Source organism: Notechis scutatus, chromosome 1 (genome assembly GCF_049901735.1).
Source record: "Notechis scutatus isolate UNSWTSFEM ecotype Mainland chromosome 1, rNotScu1.2, whole genome shotgun sequence".
Classification (NCBI taxonomy): Eukaryota; Metazoa; Chordata; class Lepidosauria; order Squamata; family Elapidae; genus Notechis; species Notechis scutatus.
Window position 1 is genome coordinate 307,641,371 of NC_142009.1, and position 20,077 is coordinate 307,661,447.

At 41.1% G+C, this 20,077-nt stretch overlaps 1 protein-coding gene across 4 annotated transcripts in view; it reads left to right on the forward strand.

The window, feature by feature from the left end:
* The window catches only part of RCOR1 (REST corepressor 1), a 153,982-nt gene that overhangs the window by 42,153 nt on the left and 91,752 nt on the right, over positions 1–20,077 (forward strand). For all 4 annotated transcript variants that reach the window (XM_026680210.2, XM_026680212.2, XM_026680211.2 and 1 more), the window contains exon 3: positions 12,188–12,271. In XM_026680210.2, the coding sequence (XP_026535995.2) occupies positions 12,188–12,271 (84 nt within the window). The remainder of the gene's footprint in view (positions 1–12,187; positions 12,272–20,077) is intronic.

Below are 20,077 nucleotides of genomic sequence, written 5' to 3' on the forward strand. Positions count from 1 at the left end.
GTGTGCCATAGGTTCGCCATCATGGCCCTTGAGTTATGATGGGGATAGTTTAAAATACAGACTGCATTTTTAAAAAATTACAGGGTGACCTCATTTTCCTTTTTAAACTTATTTCTACTTATTAGTGTAGTTGCCCATATTAAACCACAATCAAATATTTAATTTGGTTCCTACTTATTTTCCCCATTTCATATAAATCAGAAAAACCCGCAATACTACTTTCCATGCTTGTAACAAAAACAGAAAAGGAAACAGAAGGCAGGTAGTCAAGAAAATCAACAGCTATGAAAGTACAAGACTACAAAGTCATCCTCGGGCTAAGAACATCCTTTGTCATAGTCTTTTAAACAAAAAAGAAATATTCATACACCCTCATTAAATGGGAATGTAAATCCAGACAGAATCTAAAGAAAAACCTGGGTAGGTACTGATGCCAAGCAAAAGCCAGTTATTTCTAAGACAGGTGCATTTTGCAGAATTGTGAACATGCATAAATATTCAAGAAATAAGCTCTCTTCTGAAAACCATTTTTTAAAAAACAGACTACACTGCTGTCCAGATAGAGAGATTAGTAACACTCCCCAGAAACAACTGTGGTATATTATTAAGGAAGCACTTTATATGATATTAAACCACAGACTAGTAACTTGCCTTCAAATCCTTTATTCCCACCTCCAAAGAACTTTCTCAAACCAAATTTCGGTATATGCAAATTCTTGTCATTTATAGGTGAGGAAAAATTAAGAGTTTTAAGTTTTAAAATAAAGCATCACTGATGAAAAGAAGAAGTCTATTTCTCTTCCTCTAAAATATTTTTTTCCAATCAGGCCCTATAACCTATACCCATGATGGCGAACCTTTTCCATGTTGCATGCCAAAAGTGCGTGCACATGCGCTCTTTCGCATGCCTGCACTCATGATGCAATGCGCATGTGGCTCCCCTTGCGCACACATGACACACCAGCACCGCACGTCTCTGCACATGTACATGCAACCTCCTGCATGCTGCATGCCTCTGCGCATGCGTATGCATCTCCCATGCATGTGTCTCCCCGTGCATGTGTAGTAGATGCTGGCGGGGCCGCGCATGCATGCGCAGTGGAGCTCTTCTGGGCCCCACTCATGTGCTGGCACAAGTGGCTCTGCGTGGCACTTCCGGTACGCATGCTATAGGTTTGCCATCACGGTTATAGGGCCTGATTGGAAAAAAATGCCATCTTTGGGGAAAAAGTTTTGTTTCCTATTCCAAGTCTTGGGTGAAGAGAGTTCAGTAGGCAGCAGAAGGTGGCACAGATTTATTCAGCTCTTTTCTAAACTGGCTTATATTACTGCCTCTCTGCTTGAGGCAACAAATAGACACAGCAAGACCTTGAGTGGTGTTTATAGCAATCCTCTAGTTTAGGGGTGTCAAAACTCAATTTTATTGAGGGCTGCATCAGGGCTGTGCTTGACCTGGGGGGGCAGGTGGGCATGGCTGACTGGGTGGATGTGGCCAATTCAGATGTGACTATTTTGATTCTACTCCCCAAATTGCATTGGGTAGACCAGGCTGAAGCCAGGCTGGCCTCATCTTTCCTTTTCGCATTGGGTAGACTAGGACGCCCCACAGGCCAGATCTGACCACATTGTGGGCTGCATCCAGGGCTGGGGTTCTACCAGTTCGCACCTATTTGCTAGAACCAGTTGTTAACATTCTAAGTTCGGAGAACCGGTTGTTAGAAGAAATTACTGGCCTAATCCTGTAAGGAAGGCAGGACGGAAACATTCTGGTGTTGCTTACAGAAACTGCCTCTCTGTTAACCCTTATTACATTCTTGGCAGGACTAGACTTCCTGTCTCAGGAACGTCTCTGGAGTTTTTTGCTGATACTTTGGCTTGTGTGGAGTGACCATTCAAAGTTACAACAGCACTGAAAAAAGTGACTTATGACCATTTTTCACACTTACGACTGTTGCAGCATCCTCACAGTCATGAGAGGCCAGGCGAGGAGATGCATGCCTCGATGTGAGTGATATTGAGTTGGCCATACCCAGCCAATTACATCATCACCAAGCTATGTCCACCCAGTCACATGACCACCAAGCCACAACCACCACCTAAGCCCTGCCCACATAACCGGTTGTTAAAAAATTTGAATCCCACCCCTGGCTGCATCTGGTCCATGGGCCTTGAATTTGACACCCCTGCTCTAGTTAGTGCTTCCCTCTCTTTTCATTTGCCCAGATTTGTGGCCTGATATCCTAATGGAACATTTCTAAACCCACAACTGAAGGCAAAGATCCAGTGTGGCTGTTTGCTTGCAGGAGAGAGATTGCTAAGAGACTGAGATGAGGTCTTGTGATCTAGCCACTTTACCAACCATAAACTTACTTCCTGATTTTTACTCCTAAAATGTACTATATTCTGCGTTAGCTTTGATGCTAGAGGGCTATTGGTTTAAAAAAACCCAACCATGAGAATCACTGGTTTTAAATGTTATTACCACTCCTGCTGCTTTTACTAGGCTTTCTCAGTTACTAAAAGTGCCGTAAACTGTATTTTGAATGTTCCCCACTGTAACTTTGTTTTTAGCAATGAATTTAGATATCTGTACTAAATCATTAGAAAACCTACGGGGTGAACTTTGTTCCAGTGATGTCCTTTCAGTCTGATCTAACTCATTGGAGTTTTGTGGGTGGGGGAAGAAGTAGTTCTTAGTTTCTAAATAAAAGGTGAAATATAAATTGAACAAGAAAAGTATTCTGATGCCATTTTCAGTAATATCTTCTATTCTCATTTTTACAGGTCAAAATTTTTATTCACAGTAGACTGATTGGAAGTGAATTATAATTGTACCTTAACAGGGGTAGAATGAAAAATTATCTTTTAACACTTTTGCTAGTCTAGTATGTGAGTAGAATTAATTGTAAAAAGTTCCAGTCCAGATGACATTTAAAAGCATTTTATCATTTTAACTTTGAATAGATGGCTCTGTAATATTACTCCTTAAAGTAGGATCTGAATGGACAGAAACAAAAAGTTGTCTGCATAAATATTTATTGGCTCTGAAATCCTTAGGAAAATAGGAATACCTAACTATTTTCAATGCAAGCATACACTTTGGCTTTTTAGTTGATCTTAGTTCAGGTATTTAGATTATTTTTTTTTCTGATTTTTCTTTTTGTAGTGGGCTGTCACAACACTTTAATCATAATTACAGATACTTTGGAGCTTGATTAAAATGCAAAACACCTTCCTAATTTTTAGTAATAGTGTGCACCAAACCCCTTTGATGAATCTTGTGTTCTTAATTATTTTTCCTGTGTCTATTTTAAATAGTGTTTGCTCTAACTGAATATTACTGGTGACCCATGCTTTGGTTTATATTTTGATATTGATTTATCCTGATACTAAAATTCAGATGATTCAGCTAAACAGTATATTGATAGATATATTTATTACAACTTTATTCTCCAGTGTGCTGAGTAGAGAATCCAAGGAATGGGTTAACTCTGCTCGGAGGCTGAGTCAGTCAATCTTTTGGTCATGCCTCCTTTGTCTGCGCTTGCGCAGTTTTGACTCAATCTTTGCTCATAAGAGACGTATAGAAGAGTGCTCTTAGAACAGAAGGATGGAGTTCCAGCCCAGGAAGTAAGGCGTCCAATCGATATAAAGCAACATATTCCACTATGCTCTCAGATTGAACCACCAGATAGCACCATAGAGCAAGCCTCTCAGCCTTCCTTTCATCATAAGGCAATGAGGATTTTGTTGATCCACACTCAAAATCTGTTGCCAGTGGGAGCCACCGCCAAAGTGGATGAAGGCGGCACGAGAGGCCACCTTTGTACCCACTGCAGCGGGACTTCACAGGCAGGAGAATCAGGGGCCTGAAATTACTGATCAGATCAAAATTCCGATATCAAGAGGGCATCGCTGCAGGCCTACAACAGAGACATCAGGCTGTTCCTGTGGCACCTGAAACCTTCCTACATCAGGACCACTATATGACATCCCAGCATCAAAGAGATTTGGCGACCTTCCAAGGGTCTCACCCCCGTCCTCCATGCAGTACGGTGTGTCGCTCAGGAGATGAGGACCAAAAAGAGATGGAGCTTTCTGAGGATGAGGGGATGGCTCCAGACGCCCTGGCCTTTGCAGGGCTCTTTCGCCCAGATCTCTTTAAAACTCTATTATTTAAGGCCAAAGCCACAGTGCACTTGGGAGCTGACCCAGCTACAACGGAATCAGCATTGGACCTGGTGAACCCAAGTTAATTGCTCTTTTCAGAGCCAACCGTGGAGAGTGAGGAAATCCCCTCACCTAAACTATTCTGGGACATGATCCAAAGACAATGGGCCCAACCAGGGGCATACCTTCCCGCAAACAGGAGTGACAAAAGATTTTATAATGTGGCCCCGGATCTCTCCGAGGCACTGCAACCTCCAACCATAGATGGACCTGTGGCAGCCTTAACATCCTCCACCATCTTGTCTAACGATGCAGAGGATGCTCTGAAGACTGCAGGTAGGAAGGTGGAACTGACCCTCCACAAGGTGCATCAGGCGGCTGCCTGGGTGGTCAAAGCAGCTACAGCCACCTCAACCAGTTCCAAAGGGCCAACAGAGGCAAGGGTTGTACTCCATCCTGTTTGTAGCTCCAAAGACCTTGAAGGGGTGGTGGCGGTGGTGGAGAGCAATCCTGGACCTGAAAAGATTAAACAAATATCTAATTTACAGAAAATTCAAGATGCAGCCCCTCCAGTCAATACTGGAGAGCATTCGAGAGGGCAACTTCTAACATCCATAGACCTGACGGAGGCATACCTCCACATACCTATCCTGCTGTCCCACTGGCGGTTCCTGTGGTTTCACGATACGGCCTGATATTATCAGTACAAGGCCCTACCATTCGTCCTATGCTCAGCGCCCAAGCACTGGCAGCACACCTCAGGATGATTCCAGTGTGCATCCAATGTTACCTGGACGATATATTGATACAGTCCTCCTCTCCCCTCCGGGTGGCAGAGGATCTGCAGGTCACAATCTGGGCCCTACAGCATCACGGGTTCTCTGTCAATTTCAACAAGAGCCATCTAGCTCCTTCCAATTGACTGCTACACCTGGGTGCAGTCATAGATACCAGGTCATGCAAGGTCTCCCTATCCCAGGAGTGTCAGGTCAGTATAAGGATCTTGGCAAGTTGGGTCCAAGCAGACCGAACAGTGACCCTGGGCAAAGTGACCCTCCTCTCGCAACTCCTGGGCAAAATGGTGTCCTGCATATTGATTGTACTTTGAGCATGCCTGCATGCCAGAACCTTGCAGTGCTTCCTCCTGCCCTACCAACGGTCCAGCAGAAGCATCTTGAATAATACCACCAAGGGTATTTCAGTCCTTCCACGGGTGGATGTTGCAGGCCATAACCAGCTGATGTGTTTTCAAGGAGCCCAGCCACCTGACTATCACCACAGATGCCAGCCTCTTTGGCTGGGGTGCCCATTTCCAGTCCCAGATGGCACAAGGGCAGTGGTCTCAGGTAAACCTGAGGAACAACATCAACTGGCAGCCCACTTGGCCCTCAAATGGTTCCAGGACACAATCTTTGGACACCACATACATACTCATTCATTCAATGTGGCGACCAAGGCCCATATTAACCGCCAAGGGGGCACCCACTCCAGATCCCTAATGTGAAAGGCTGAACAATTGGGCATCTGGGCAGAGAGACATCGTCTCTCCATCAGAGCAGAGCACATCTCAGGGACAGTGAATGTACTGGTGGACTGCCTCAGTAGAATTTCAGTCAACCACTCAGAGTGGCACCTGCACCCAGACCTATTCAGGGAACTGTCAAAAAGTCCCCCCCCCCGATCCTGGATCTGTTTGCCTTCCCATCAAACACCCAGCTATTCAGGTTTACACAGGTTTACAGCACTGGGACCAATGTACTTTGCACTCCGTGGCCCCGAAGGCTACTATATGCTTTTCCTCCCTCCTCTCCTCCTCATCCCAAGGGTAATCAATCAAAAAGGTGCTGGTGGAGAAGGCAGAGATCCTGTTTTTAGCTCCCCACCGGCCCAGACTTCCATGGTATGCAGATCTGGTCAGCCTGTCTGAGGGAGATTCAGGACAGAATCCTCCAGGGCCTTAGTTCATGCAGAACCACAATGTCTCCAACTGACCATCTGGCATTTGAGTGGAGAGTTCTGAGAGAGCTCAATTTCTCCAACAAAGTCATACAGACAATCCAGGCCTCTAGGAGGCCTTCGACCAAAAGAATCTATGACTCAACTTGGAGGGCCTTCTGTGGCTGGTGCTCCAAGGGTCACATTAATCCCACCTTGGTATCAGTGGCCCAGATCCTGGAATTCCTTCTGGAGGGGCTGGACAAGGGTCTGTCCCCTAATACCACACGCAGACAAGTAGCAGCTCTGGGCTCGGTGTTATCCTGTGGGGATCTGGAGTCCCTTGCTCTACACCCGATGGTGCACAGTTTCATTAGAGGCACAACTAACCTGAAGCCTCCTGTGGTACACAGGTACTGTCTAAAGTACTAAAAGTTCTCATCTCAGCGCTGTTCCAAGCCGCCATGATCAGGCAGCGTGCGCTTCCTCTCTTTCAAGGTGGCCTTCCTCGTGGCCATCACTTCAGCCAGATGAATATCTGAATTGGCGGTCCTCTCCAAAAGAGAGAACCTTTGCATATTCCATCCAAACAAGGTGGTTCTGCGGTTGGATCCCTCCTTCCTCCCCAAGGCGAATTCCTTGTTCCACAGGGCACAGGAAATAATCTTGCCAGACTTTTGCCTGAGCCCAACCCATGCCCTGGAGAAGAAGTGGCATACCTTGGACATTAAGATCTTTACCTACATCAAGAGGACAGCCTCTCTTAGAAAGACAGAATCCCTGTTTGTGTCTTTCCAGTACTCTATGCTGGGTAACAATGTTACACCATTGACCATAGGGCAGTGGATACAGGCATGCATCGCCAAAGCTTACGAGCTTCAAACTCTTCCATTACCCAGGCGAGTGACAGCACATTCCACCAGAAGCGCAGCCACGACAGCTGCATGGATGACAGAGGCCTTTATCGAGGACATCTGTAGGGAGCAACATGGTCTTCTCCATCCCCATTCATAAGACACTATAAACTGGACACCTTCGCTGAAGTGGCCTTCAGCAGGTGGGTGCTTCAGAAGGTGCATGTAAACTTGGGACCTCAGGACCAGACTGCTACCCACCCTTAGGACAGCCGGCTTTGGTATGTCCCATTTCTTGGATTCTTTACTCAACACACTGGAGAAGGGGTATTGGTCTTACCTGATGCACTCCTTCTCGGTGTGTGTCCAACCCCATCCTGGTGATTGTCTGGTCCAAAGTCCAGGAGTGGCCAGAATCAGCACTGGAAATATGTCAAGTCAATCACTATGCTTTCATCAAAACTAGGCAATGCGCAGGCAAAGGAGGCATGAACAGAAGATTGATTGACTCAGTCTTCAAGCAGAAGAGCAGAGTTAACCCCATTCCTTGGATTCTCTCTCAGCACACCGAGAAGGAGCGTATCAGGTAAGACCAATGCCTTATTTCATAACGATCATGTAATAATAAACCCATTGTCTTTTAGTTCTTTGAAATACGTTGTACTGTATATTTTCCTTATTTAAAAGTTGCACTTTCTTCTCTTCATTGATTTCCTTGAACAATTTCTTATTTCCTACTTTCTAAAGTTCTGGCGCAAGTCTCTACTACTGAAGTTTTATGTTGCTTAGTTTGTTCGGCCTGACAATTTCCTATTTGGAACAGCCTCCACTTTTCTTTCAGCCAAGTCAAGGCGTTTTCTTTAAATCCTTCTGAGACCACATCTTGAATTCAAACTGTTTCACCTCTCTGCCTCTGCTCTTCAGCTGCCACTTGATTGTCTCTGTACCATCTTTTCTTTTTCAATTTCTGCTTGTTTTATGCCAGTTTTGTTCATTGTACTGAATAGGCGTTTAATTCAACCTATCTGATGGATGCCAGATTGGTATATTACAAGGCATCTTTCCCAATCAATTGTTCTATGTTCTTGATCCTTATCTAAAAATAGAAGCCAGGAGAAGGAAAGTATTTCCTTCCCCTGTTCTTTCTCTAAGACAATGCTTCTCAAAGCAGCGTTTGTGTTGGGTCTTGCAAGATTGTTGGGAGGGGGTCTTATACCAAGAAAGCACCTTCTTCTGATGCCCTCCTTTTGACAGGTTTACCAGTTTGATGCAAAAATGTTGAATGTATAGTATCCTTATCTTTCCACAACTTTTAGCCTGAGTGTTCTTCTTCTTCATTTTAGTATATTATCTTTGGTTTTCAGCGGAGGAATAATCATTCCTGGAGGATACTAGGTTCTTGTGCAAACCTTTGACCTTTTGACCTAACACTTGCCTAGGGATTAATTGCTGAGGTGAAAGTGGGAGGGCATGTGAGGAGGGTTTGTGAAGCTTCAACAAGGAGGAATGGAGTAAAGGATTAACAAGCAACAAACATTTGTCAAGCACATGAGATGATTGTGCTATGATATTATTGCATTGTTGGGAGAGATGCCTAAGAAGCTGCCAGTGTTTTGCAAGCTGTTGCATTTTAAGAACTGTTTAAGGTTGACTCAGCCTTCCATCCTTCCGAGGTCAGTAAAATGAGGACCGAGATTGTTGGGGGCAATATGCTGACTCTGTAAAACCACTTAAGAGAGATCTGTAAAGCACTGTGAAGTTGTATATTAGTCTGTGCTATTGCTATTAGGACAGGGGTGTCAACCTCTTTTTCATTGAGGGCCACATCAGGGTTGTGTTTGATTTCAGAAGGCTGGGGGTGGGTGAGATGTGGCCGGGGTGGGCAGATGTGGCCATGGTGGACGTGACACGGGACTCTTGTCAGGGGCACCTGTGGTGGCCAAGTGCTAAGGCAGGACTTCCACAAGACCCACCCTCATTCTCATTATCCTCCCTCCCTCCCTCCCTCCCTCCTTTTTCCTTCCCTCTTCATTCTCCTTTCTTCTTCCTTTCCCTTTCCTTCTTTTTCTTTCCTTGCTCTCTTCCCATCTTCCCATCTTTTTCTTTCCTCTTTCCCTTTTTCTTTTCCTGTCCCTTCTTGCATGCTGAAATGAAAAAAGGGAAACATTTCTTTTTTTGTTTTGTTTTTAGTTTGTTTTGATCACACTCTGCCAGTGAAAATGGAGCTTGGGGGGCTGCACATGGCCCCCTGGACCCCATTTTTGGCCTGAGCTCTGTTTTTGCTAGCAGAGGCACTGCGGGCCGGTCCTTTGCTGTTTCCAGGTTGGCCGCGAGCCAGATCTAAGTATCCAGTGGGTGGAATCCAGCCCACGGGCTTTTGGTTTGACACCCCTGTTTTAGTAGAAGCTGACTTAAGGCAAGGAACACTCACGATTTCATCTGGTACCCCAAAAAACTATATAAAACAAATGTCCCTTCTTTTTTTTTAAACTTAGTGAACGTAAAATCTAACTTTTAGGAATTAGGCAAAAGTAAGGGCACTTATCCTTACCATTTAAAATAGTTAAAATGGTTTTAAATTGGTTTCACCCCCCCGCCTGTATTTTCAATGAAGCAATGAAAGTTTTGCTGTATAGAGTTACAGAGTTTTATCATTGTCTTATTTGATTTGATTGTTTTCGCTATTTGATTTAATAATGAAATCAAATAATAAGAAATAATTAAGCCAGAATAATTAAATCAAATAGAACAATTAAAATAAGTGGTGTATTTCTTGCCCAGATGTTACCTCAGTGAAATTACTAGTTTTTGCTTGGAATGGGACCATCCTAATTCATGTATCATTTCAAAGATTTATAATATTTCAGAATTTGAGAATTCCTTCCGTAAACTTTTTCTTGTCCTTTTCTCAAAACAAACAAAAAACAATCACCACCTAGCGCTGAAATAGTTTTTTTTTTTAAAAAAGAAATATACTACATCAAGAAGACAACCAATATAGGTAGTCCTTGACATGAGCTCAAAATTTATGTTGCTAAGTGACAAATTTGTTAAGTAACTTTTGTTCCTTGTCATGAACTTTCTTGCCACTTATGTTAAGTAAATCCCTGCAGTTGTCAAGCTGTTAACTTAACAACGCTGTTGTTAAGTGAGTCTGGCTTCCCCATTGACTTTCTTTGTCCAAAAACTGCAAAACGGGATCCCATGACCCTGGGACACTGTAACCGTCATAAATATGAGTCAGTTGCACATGAATTTTGATCATGTGACCATGGGGATGCTGCAGTGGTCCTATGAAAAATAGTCATAAGTCACTTTTTTCAGTGTCGTTATAAGTTTGAATGGTCACTAAATGAACAGTTGTAAGACTACCTGTACATGCAAAGATAAAAATAAGCAGAGAAACTGCTAGCAGTGTTATAGTGATATTATTTCAAATTCAGAAAATGAGACTGATCAAACAACTGTATATATATATATAAAAAAATATGGGGGGCGGGGGAAAATCTGAGCCACAGGGGGAAGAAGTATGTTTTCTGTTGCTTCAGGGTTTTGTTCTTTTTTTCTTCGTTATTGCTAATAAATTAGGGTCCAGACCTCAGAATATGTATTTCTTCAAAAGGCCTATACTGAATTTAGCAAAAACCTGGATTCATGCTATGCCTTACCTCTTCTTGCTTACCTTCTCTTCTCCAATCCTCCCTTCACCTCCAACAAACCTTCCCCGCACCTGGTAGCAACCACTTACCTACTGGTGGGCCTGGGATTTGCACGTTTCTGCTGGCTTTCCTGCTGACTTTGGTTGTGGGAAGTCAATGAAGTTGTGTTGTCTAACAGCTGTGGGGTTCAGTTAACGATGTTTATTGGGACTGCAGGGACTGCCTTTATTAAGCAAAGTGGTTCATGCTTTACGACCAGTTGCTTACCAATGGAAATTCTGGTCCCAGTTGCTACTGTAAGTTGAGCACTACTTATTCATGTTTCAAAACTTACAGGAGCATGAATGCAGTTCCTGTTTGCAATACTTTAAAGCAGCCCATCCTTTTCTTGGGGTTGCACAGGGCTTCATGTGGTCTTAGGAAAAAAAATGAAACTGCTTTAAGGTGCTGGGGGAGGGCCTAGTTTGTACTCTCATGTGCTCCAAAGCACTTTTTGTGGATTGAATACGAAGCACTGTCCAGCCCTTCGGTTTCAGCTCAAGCAGCTCCATGGTAATAGAGTGTATTAGCTGGGTTCCCTATATGATTCAGCTAACAATTTCTTTCTTTCTTTCTTTCTTTCTTTCTTTCTTTCTTTCTTTCTTTCTTTCTTTCTTTCTTTCTTTCTTTCTTTCTTTCTTTCTTTCTTTCTTTCCCTTCCTTCCTTCCTTCCTTCCTTCCTTCCTTCCTTCCTTCCTTCCTTCCTTCCTTCCTTCCTTCCTTCCTTCCTTCCTTCCTTCCTTCCTTTCTTTCTTTCTTTCTTTCTTTCTTTCTTTCTTTCTTTCTTTCTTTCTTTCTTTCTTTCTTTCTTTCTTTCTTTCTTTAGAACAGTTAGTGAATATGCTATGCTTATGTTCTCCGCTGTTTGTTCGTCCACATTCAGGAAGGGGCAGAACTTTGTACGGATACTTGCACAGTGTCTGTGCATTTCATTACATTCTTCCCCAAAACAACAAGGAGAAGAGTTATAGGTGCTTAAAAAAGGAACCTTGTAACAAGAATGTAGTTCAAAATATTCTGTTAGGTAGACCAGGGGATTGAGTTAGTATAAGGCAGTTTCCTGAATATCTATATTTTTGTGATCACTGGCGCTGCCAGTGTTAATAACTGATCTGGCTGTTTGTTCTGACACAATGCAGGTGGTATTGTCTTTGCCGGCTTTCTGTTTTCCCCTTGGCCAGCAATGCAAGACGAATAAAATAGCAGCCTTTACTGCATACCTGCAATTTAACAGAGGGTCTTGGGGATATCTCCATACAATGCAGAAAAGAGAAATGCACAAACTTAAAACAAAGCAAAACATTTCCCCTTTTTATCATCTTCATTTGTTCCTCCAAAACACTGTGAAAACACAGTTTGGTTATTTGTGTGAATTAAAAGATGCTTTGGTCTGAAATCTTGCAGAGATGGTACCATCTGTGTTTCAGCATTTTGGATTTTTCTATTCCTGTTTCTTTTGTTATGTGCTTTGAGGGGATGAACATGGGGAGGTTTTCTTTTAACACCTTTTCTATCTTATTTTCTTGTCAGCTAAACTTACCAAGCGATCTCAGGAGAGAGAGAATCTCGGTATGCTGGTTTGGTCACCCAATCAGAATATTTCAGAAGCAAAATGTAAGTTAACTGCTTTGTTTCTGTTTTACTTACTTTCCCCCCCACAGTGCTCTTTTATTATATAGATGGTTAAAGAATAGAGCGAAATGCGTCCAAATGTATTTGAGTGTTTATGTGCACCCTGTGACACAGTGATGTTTATTTCTAAATAGACACATGCAGGATTGCTCTCTTAACTTTTTTTACTCATCACATGTGTAATAAAGATGATTGGAAAGAGGATTGATTACTTGTCACAATCCAAATCTGAATTAACTCCAGAAGAAATAAGAATATATGTTACATATGTTAAAAATAGGTTATTTGCTACTTGTGTCTTCATTTAGTATTTTTTTAAAATTTTTATATTTTTTTTAATCTTTATCACTGCACACCAGAATTTTGAAGCAAGTAGTGCATGATATAAATGAAGCGAAGTGATTTATGGTTTTGGTGCTTCCTGAATACTCCATCATTTATTGACTACTATGCAATCATAGGAAAATTAGCTGCCCTGTACATCAGGGCAGGCAGCTTATAAGTTCAGAGGTATATATGATTCCTGAATCTCCTTTTTGATTTTCTGAGTTACTATCTCACTGAAAATCAGAACTATAACTTCCTGCTACTGTAAAGTGGAGAATGCACAACACAAATACTGAAATACAGCCCCTGTAATTACTTTATGATCATTTTTTTAAAAAAGGGAAGAAAAAGAAAACACTTCTCCCACACCATAGAAGACGCATTTAGAAAATCTTGATCCTTCCATGGGTGGCATGTGGTCCTATTGCCCCATTAACTGCACCTTCAGCCATCAAAAGGTTGCTGATACAGTACAAGTAGTTCTTGCCTTATGACTACAATTGAGCCCAAATTTTCTGTTAAGTGGAACATTGTTAAGTGTGCTTTGCCCCATTTTACAATCTTTCTTGCCACAGTTGTTAAGTGAATCACTGCAGCTAATAAATTAGTAGCAATAGCACTTAGATTTACACGCCACTTCACAGTGCTTTACAGCCCTCTCTAAGTTGTTTATAGAGTCAGTATATTTTTCCCAACAATCTAGTAACATAGTTTTTAAGTGAATCTGCCTTCCCCATTGATTTTGCTTGTCAAAACATTGCAAAAGGTGATCACATAACCTTGGGACAGAGTAACGCTCATAAGTATGAACTATTTGCCAGGCATCTGAATTTTGATCACATGATCAAAATGGAGGATGCTACAAAGGTTGTAAATTTGAAAAATGATCATAAGTCATTTTTTTCTGTGTTGTTATAACTTTGGTCACTAAATGAACTGTTGTAAGTTGAGGACTACCTGTATGACAGTATTGTGACACAGCAGTTAAAGTTTGGACTAACTTCAGGGAGGCCCAACTTTTAACTCTGCCAGCCATAGAATCTTCCTGGATGACTTTGGGTCAGTTACACATCCTATATCAGCCCAACCCACCTCACAGGGTGGTTGTTGTGGGGAAAAATAAGAGTGTTGTGCATTACACTTTGAACTTCTGTATGAAAGATGGGATATATATCAATAAAGCATAATACTCGCTGGACTCTCTAAATTCAGTAAAATGCTAGCTCTACAGAGGACTTTAGGCATAGCTCCCAGCTCTGAAAGATGTGAATATTTGAAGGACTGGACTTCTGTTCTTCAAAATTGTTCCTTTTTATTCTACTGTAGGAGTCTTTTGAGGTCATGGGAAATTTGCATCTGTAAATTAGTATATGTGTTAATTGGGATAGCACGAAAATAGTGCACAGCTGATGTTCTCAAAAACATTTTGTTATAGTGAACTTTGCTAAGTCAAGAACAAACTTGTTTATGTTGTGTTAAATATAATGAAGCCATGGTTTTTTTAAAAAAAAAACCAGTTCAGCGAATAGAAGCAGAATTGGGGCCATACAGATGAAGGACCATTATAAGAAAGTTACTGCTCCATTGTGCAGCAGTAGGGAAGTGAAAAGATTGCATTCATCTATCACTCTAAGGCATGTCTAATAATACGTTTAATAATCATAGCCTTTCAGCAAGCTAGAAATTAGTCAGTCTTGCACCTGAGCCAGTGTAGTCAATTTTAGGTTTGTGGGGTTTTGGAGGTGTATGGGTCTTTGTTAGATTTTTTGTTCATTTTCTGTTGCAGCTGTATGAATCTCTTAGAAGTTTGGATGGGCAATTTGTATCATGGACCAGAAATATGGCCAGAAACCCTTTATATAAAAAGCTGGTTTCTTGGCATTCATCAAGTGGGATCAAGAGATTGTTACTGAGATTGTCAAATACCATATCATAATTTTAATTTTTGAGAAATTTTATTTCTTCATTGCAAATAACAAAGTTAGCTGCCATTCTGGAAATTAATTTTGGAAGGGGTTCTTTTTGCTTTAAATAACATTAGTCCTTACTCATATATTTCAATTACTTCGATTATATCCTAATTCAGCAGCCCTGAATATTTTGGGCACAGGGACCGGTTCCACAGGAAAATTGTTTTCCACGGACCTGGGATCATGTGGTTTCATGTTCTATTTAAATCCTATGCATGCGCAGTTGAAGTTTTGCTTGCTTGTGTGGCCCGGTTCCCAACAGGCTTAGGGGTTGGGGGACCCTTGTTCTAATTGACTTGCAAGATTAAAGCACTATGAGAAAAAGATAGGATTTTCTTCAGGAGCTGTGATGGAGCTCGGTGAAGTGATATAAGATTTGACCTTTTTTTTGTTATGGCTGCCAAACGAGAATTGGTAGTTCTTTAAATGGCATTTTATTTTGCCAGGCATTTTGAGCTGCAGGTTGCTGCTATTTGGATGAATTGACATTTATATCTCCTACTTTGTCTTTTACTTGTCTTCTATAAGGGCTTATTTATTAATTTAAAAAAAATCACTTTTTGGATGATTGTGATAGGAAGTTGATATGTAACAAACAATAAATGCATACAACCTGAAGTTATATGGTAGATACATCACTTTTGCGCAAGGAATGCTTGTGTTTATTACTTGAATTTGTCAGCTACCATGATAGAAAAGAAATGGATAAATATGTGCATAGATTGGTACACATGAAAGAGTCAGCAGCCATCTTTTGAAGTCAGTGTTTCCCAACTGAAGCAAAAATGTGTATAAAAGTGTGTTTCCACTCACCTTTTTATATAGAGGCGAGCATTGACTATGGCAGGGCAAATATAAAAGTAAATTGAATGAAATAGGAATAGAGTACTTAAATTTGTGGTAAGGCAAAAAACAGATCAGGTCAAGAATGATTTAAGTGCTGAATGAATGAATGTGGAAAAAATGAAAAAGTGAAGAATTAATACAAAAGAGGTAAGTGGAGATTTGATCATATAGAGAGACTGAATGAGAATCAAATCACAAAGCAAATATATTAAGTAGGTGAATGTATTGAGAAGAAGGCAAGGGCCAAGTACATTATGATTGTGTGCAGCTGATGAAATCCCTGAAAAAAGGACGATAAGGTTTAAGGGACAAAAAACAATATATGAAGTGGAATATGAACATGATAAAGGCAAGGATTGGTTGCAAGGAGAAACAAATAGGCAAAGATAGAATGAAGGATGTCAGCGGCACTTTGAAAGGAAATAGCTTGATGGGTGTGTAGTATTTGTTAGAATACTAAAATTGTCTAGCAATTGTCTTTAAAATCCTTGTTGAGGTGATTTGAAGTGGTACTTTGTTATGAAGTACAGGGGAGTGTTTCTCTGATCAGAGCTCTTCCCACCTCTGCAGCAGACTGAAAGATGAATAGATTGGAAATCGTTTACATAATGGAGGAAAGTTTTATTAATATAGGGTATTCCATTAGAATTGTTGTCTTCTCTAATTCAAGAACCAGGGGTTCATCACATCCTGAGGTATTTGAAAAACCACGCTCCGAATTAATGTACCAGAATATGTATACAAATAATAGGCACCTTTGTGCCATCCGTGCCTCTTTCTTTTCATAAGTGGAAAAAACAAATTGACAAGTTGTCCTTGAACATAGCTTTTCATTATGTCTGAACAGGAAACGGTGGTTAATATCCTTCAAACAGGTATGGTTATAAGCCATCTTTAAGCCGTGTCAGAAAAGGACCATTTTTTTATCACGCTATATGCATTAGATAGCATATCAATCAAAATAATGAACATCTCACAATCCAGCAGTTGTTTTGCTAGTACAGTAAATTCTTGACTTTAGCCAGGAGGAAGGAGTGTCTGCTAGAGGTGAGTGAATAAATGATGGATGGAATGTTGAGCAATGGATTAAATGTACATAGTGTGTAAAATCTAGATAAAATGTGCATAATATAAAAAGTACATAAAATGCATAAAAATTGTTTGGACTGATTAGTACCATAAATAGTCTTAAATCATTGCTGGGAGAAGGTCTATTATTGCCTGAAATTCTGATTCTGTCTTTTATATCCAAAATCCACTGCATTGAGATCTGTCAAATTAAGACTTTCCTGTAGTTACTATGAATAGATACAATTCACTATCTACTTCATAAATCTCATTTCCCTTTGAAGGTTTTTTTTTACCCTCTTTCCCTCCCCACTGACAGGGAAGCATCTAATAATATTTCTCTCTCACGACAAAGTTCCATGGGTCTGATCCAAGGAGATTGTATTCCATGAACGTTTATGCTTTAATAATATTATAAGAGTATAAGGTGTTTTTGCTTTATTGCTTTAACACAGCTAAAGCTGCCTGGAAATGTATGCAGCAGAAAACCATTGCTTATTTTGTTTAAACCCCAAAGCCATATTAAGAAGGCTTATGTTATTTGGCTAAATAAGTGCTTGAAGTTGAGAATTTCAACTTGAATTTAGCCTTTTTCGTAATGTTGAACTAGAAAGCTGATTGAAGTCACTGGTATATAAATTGTCAGAAAGAAGCGTTGGGGCCCTAAGGCACACATAGTTCACCTTCCCATTGTTTTGTGGAAATGATAGATATCCCTGTTTGCTTTTTGAAGTAGTATATTCAGAGCTCTCCTTATTTCCTAACAAATCTCTTAGAAACAGCTCCAAGGTCAAAAGATGGGCTAACTTTAGTTTTCATGAGAACAATAGTTCTCATGTAAACAGTATCTCACTGTTTTTGTGTTCCCTTATTTCCAGTTATTTATTTTCTACTCTTGCAGGAAGCTTTAAAGATGTCTGTAAGCCCATATTAGTTGGAACGATTTCAACCTGTAATATTTTATGTGTAGGAGTAGTTGCTAGCATTAAAAGTGATAGGAAACTTGCAATTGGTCCAATAGATTGTGTTTTGCAGGCCTGCAAAGTTTAAGTGATGGCTAGGAGTAGCAAGACCAAGGTTGTAGACCTCCCTAAGTAATGGAAACACATTGAGTTGACTCAAATGAGACCACTTTGCAGGATCATTGTTGTAAGAGAAAATAAGAGGATGCAGCACTATGTACACTGCCTTGAGCTCCTGTGCAGAAGACAGGATGTAAATCTAATAAAAGATGAACTAGAAATGCATCTGGATCAATTTTGCAATGGATTTTAATTAGTGTGCTTAATTTGCAAAAACAGTAATATAAAGACTTCTATATAAAACATTTTAAGATAAGGTCTGTTGTGAAGTGCCCTACATGTGTGTGTTAACGTGTTAATATTAATTGGAGTTATTAGTTTTTATTTTCTTAAGCCAAATTGCTATGACACAGAGCAATTTAATCAGCAAAATCTACATTATATCATATAGTAAAATGTAACATCACTACAAAAATTACAAGTGCATGAAAATACTTGTAAAAAGAATATAGGTATAAAACATGGACTAAAATATTATTATTTTAAGACAAAATGTGCAATATTTTTTTAGAATTATATAGGTAGGTCCTTGGGAGTGGTGTGATGGCCTAGAGGTAGAGCTCTCCTCAAAATCAGGAGGCTATGAGTTTGATCCTAGGTAGAGGCAGATATTTTTCTCTCTGGGCACACTGAGAATGTATCTGCTGAACAAAACTCCACATTGGTGACAGGAAGGGCATCTGGCCATTAAAACACACTGCTAGCTCCATTCAGTTGCCCAGACTCCACCCTGCAAGGGATTATGGGGTCATTAAAAGCAGATAATGTAGGTAAGTCCTTGATAAAGAAAAATGTTTTCACTTAAAGATGCCTCTTTAAACCCCAGGTCAGTTAGTGGGACAAGCAAGGGCCCTTCCCCTTGGTATCATCTCTTTTAAGTCCGGCTCAACCTCAGTGACTTATTGAAATGATTTGCAATAGCTTTATGGGATTTTTTTTTCAACTTCCAAATCCAGTTTATGGTCCTGATTTTTTTAGATTGCCTTTCATCCAGTAGCAATCAGAACCAAGCCCGTTTTGTTTTTTTGGGATGGGTAAAAATTCAAAACCTTTTCTGGGAGGGAACCAATAGTTATGAAATGCTTTCAATGGAAAAGCTACCCAACAGTTGAAAGATCTGAATATACTTATGGTATCCTTGTTCATTTATCATGGTAGCTTATATGCTATTTAAAATAAGTGAAAAAATATCAGTGAAAGTATTATTATTAAGGATAGGTAATATGTAGTGAAGAAATTCTTGTTGTATTTTAATTTATTAATATTTTAAAAATGTGTAGGGTGCTAAACAGATAAACTTGAGTTTGAGTTTTGTCTTCCATGCTGCATCAAGAGCCCAGGATGGGTTGACTCCTTCCTATGACATCATTTAGCTGAGTCTGTACTAAGATATAAAAGCCAGCCCCCGGGAGAGACCCTAGCTTTTGACTCAGCTCCTTTCAGCCAGTAGCTGTATCTCTGAAAGCGTTCTGTTAGATAGCACTCACCAGCGATCTTCAGTACTTTTTTCCTCGCTTCAAGCAGCTCCCAGGGATCTGGGCAGCTGCTCTTCCAGGAGAGCAGGGCTCTCTCTCCTGCAACGTTGGGAGCAGCGTTGACAGAGCGCTGTGCAGGCAAGTTGAGCAGCGTCTGCAGATCTCCCCCATGCCTGCAGTTTGGGTGATCGTAAAAAACGATCGGCAAACCAATAACAGCGTCAGCCAGCTGATCGTGTGGCTGGCAGCTGCCTTTTCCTTTGCTGACTGCTCGGGGCTCTTTATAACCTAAGGAGCAATTCTTCGATCTTGGAGCCTGTTTCCCCTAATCAGCAGCCATCTTGGATTGAAGCCTTCCACCACGAGGTGAGTGGCCATTTTGTAAGCCTGGGGGCCATTTTATACCCTAAAAGGATTGAATAAAAATTTTTTTTAAACAGTTTCTTTCCAACACAAGAGCCTGTATCCTGCAAATGGAGCAAGATAAGGCTCAGGCAGAGCTTTCCCCTCAGTGGAACAGTCTCTTAAGCCCAATAAGAGAAAAAGACACAGGCAACACACCCAATCAGTCCAGAGGGAGGTGGCTGCTAAAATCAGAGCTAAGGCTCTAGCCCCTAAGAAGGCAACTCAGGCTGAGTTGAGGGGAGAGAAGCGCAGACATGCGGCCCTGGAGAGGAAGTTCAACAGAACTATTCAACAGAAGGGAGTGCAACTACAGCATGTTTCAGGTGATACCAGTGGGCCCCAGCCAAGCCCTCCCAGGGGAGGAGAAGTTATCTATGAGCATTTCCATCCTCCATCCTGGTCTTCTGAGGCTTTTGCAGAACAATCAGATCCTCAGGATCTCAGCAGATCTGGGCCCTATTTCCAACAGGCTTCTGTGCCCTATGCTTTTCCCTCTCCCTCCAGGCCTCGAACCTCTTCTCAATCTAGCCTGAAGCCACCTTCACTCCCACAACAGTGGGTCTTCGGCCTTCTTCCTCTGCCTTTGAGCATAGACCAGGGGATATCCAAGATGTC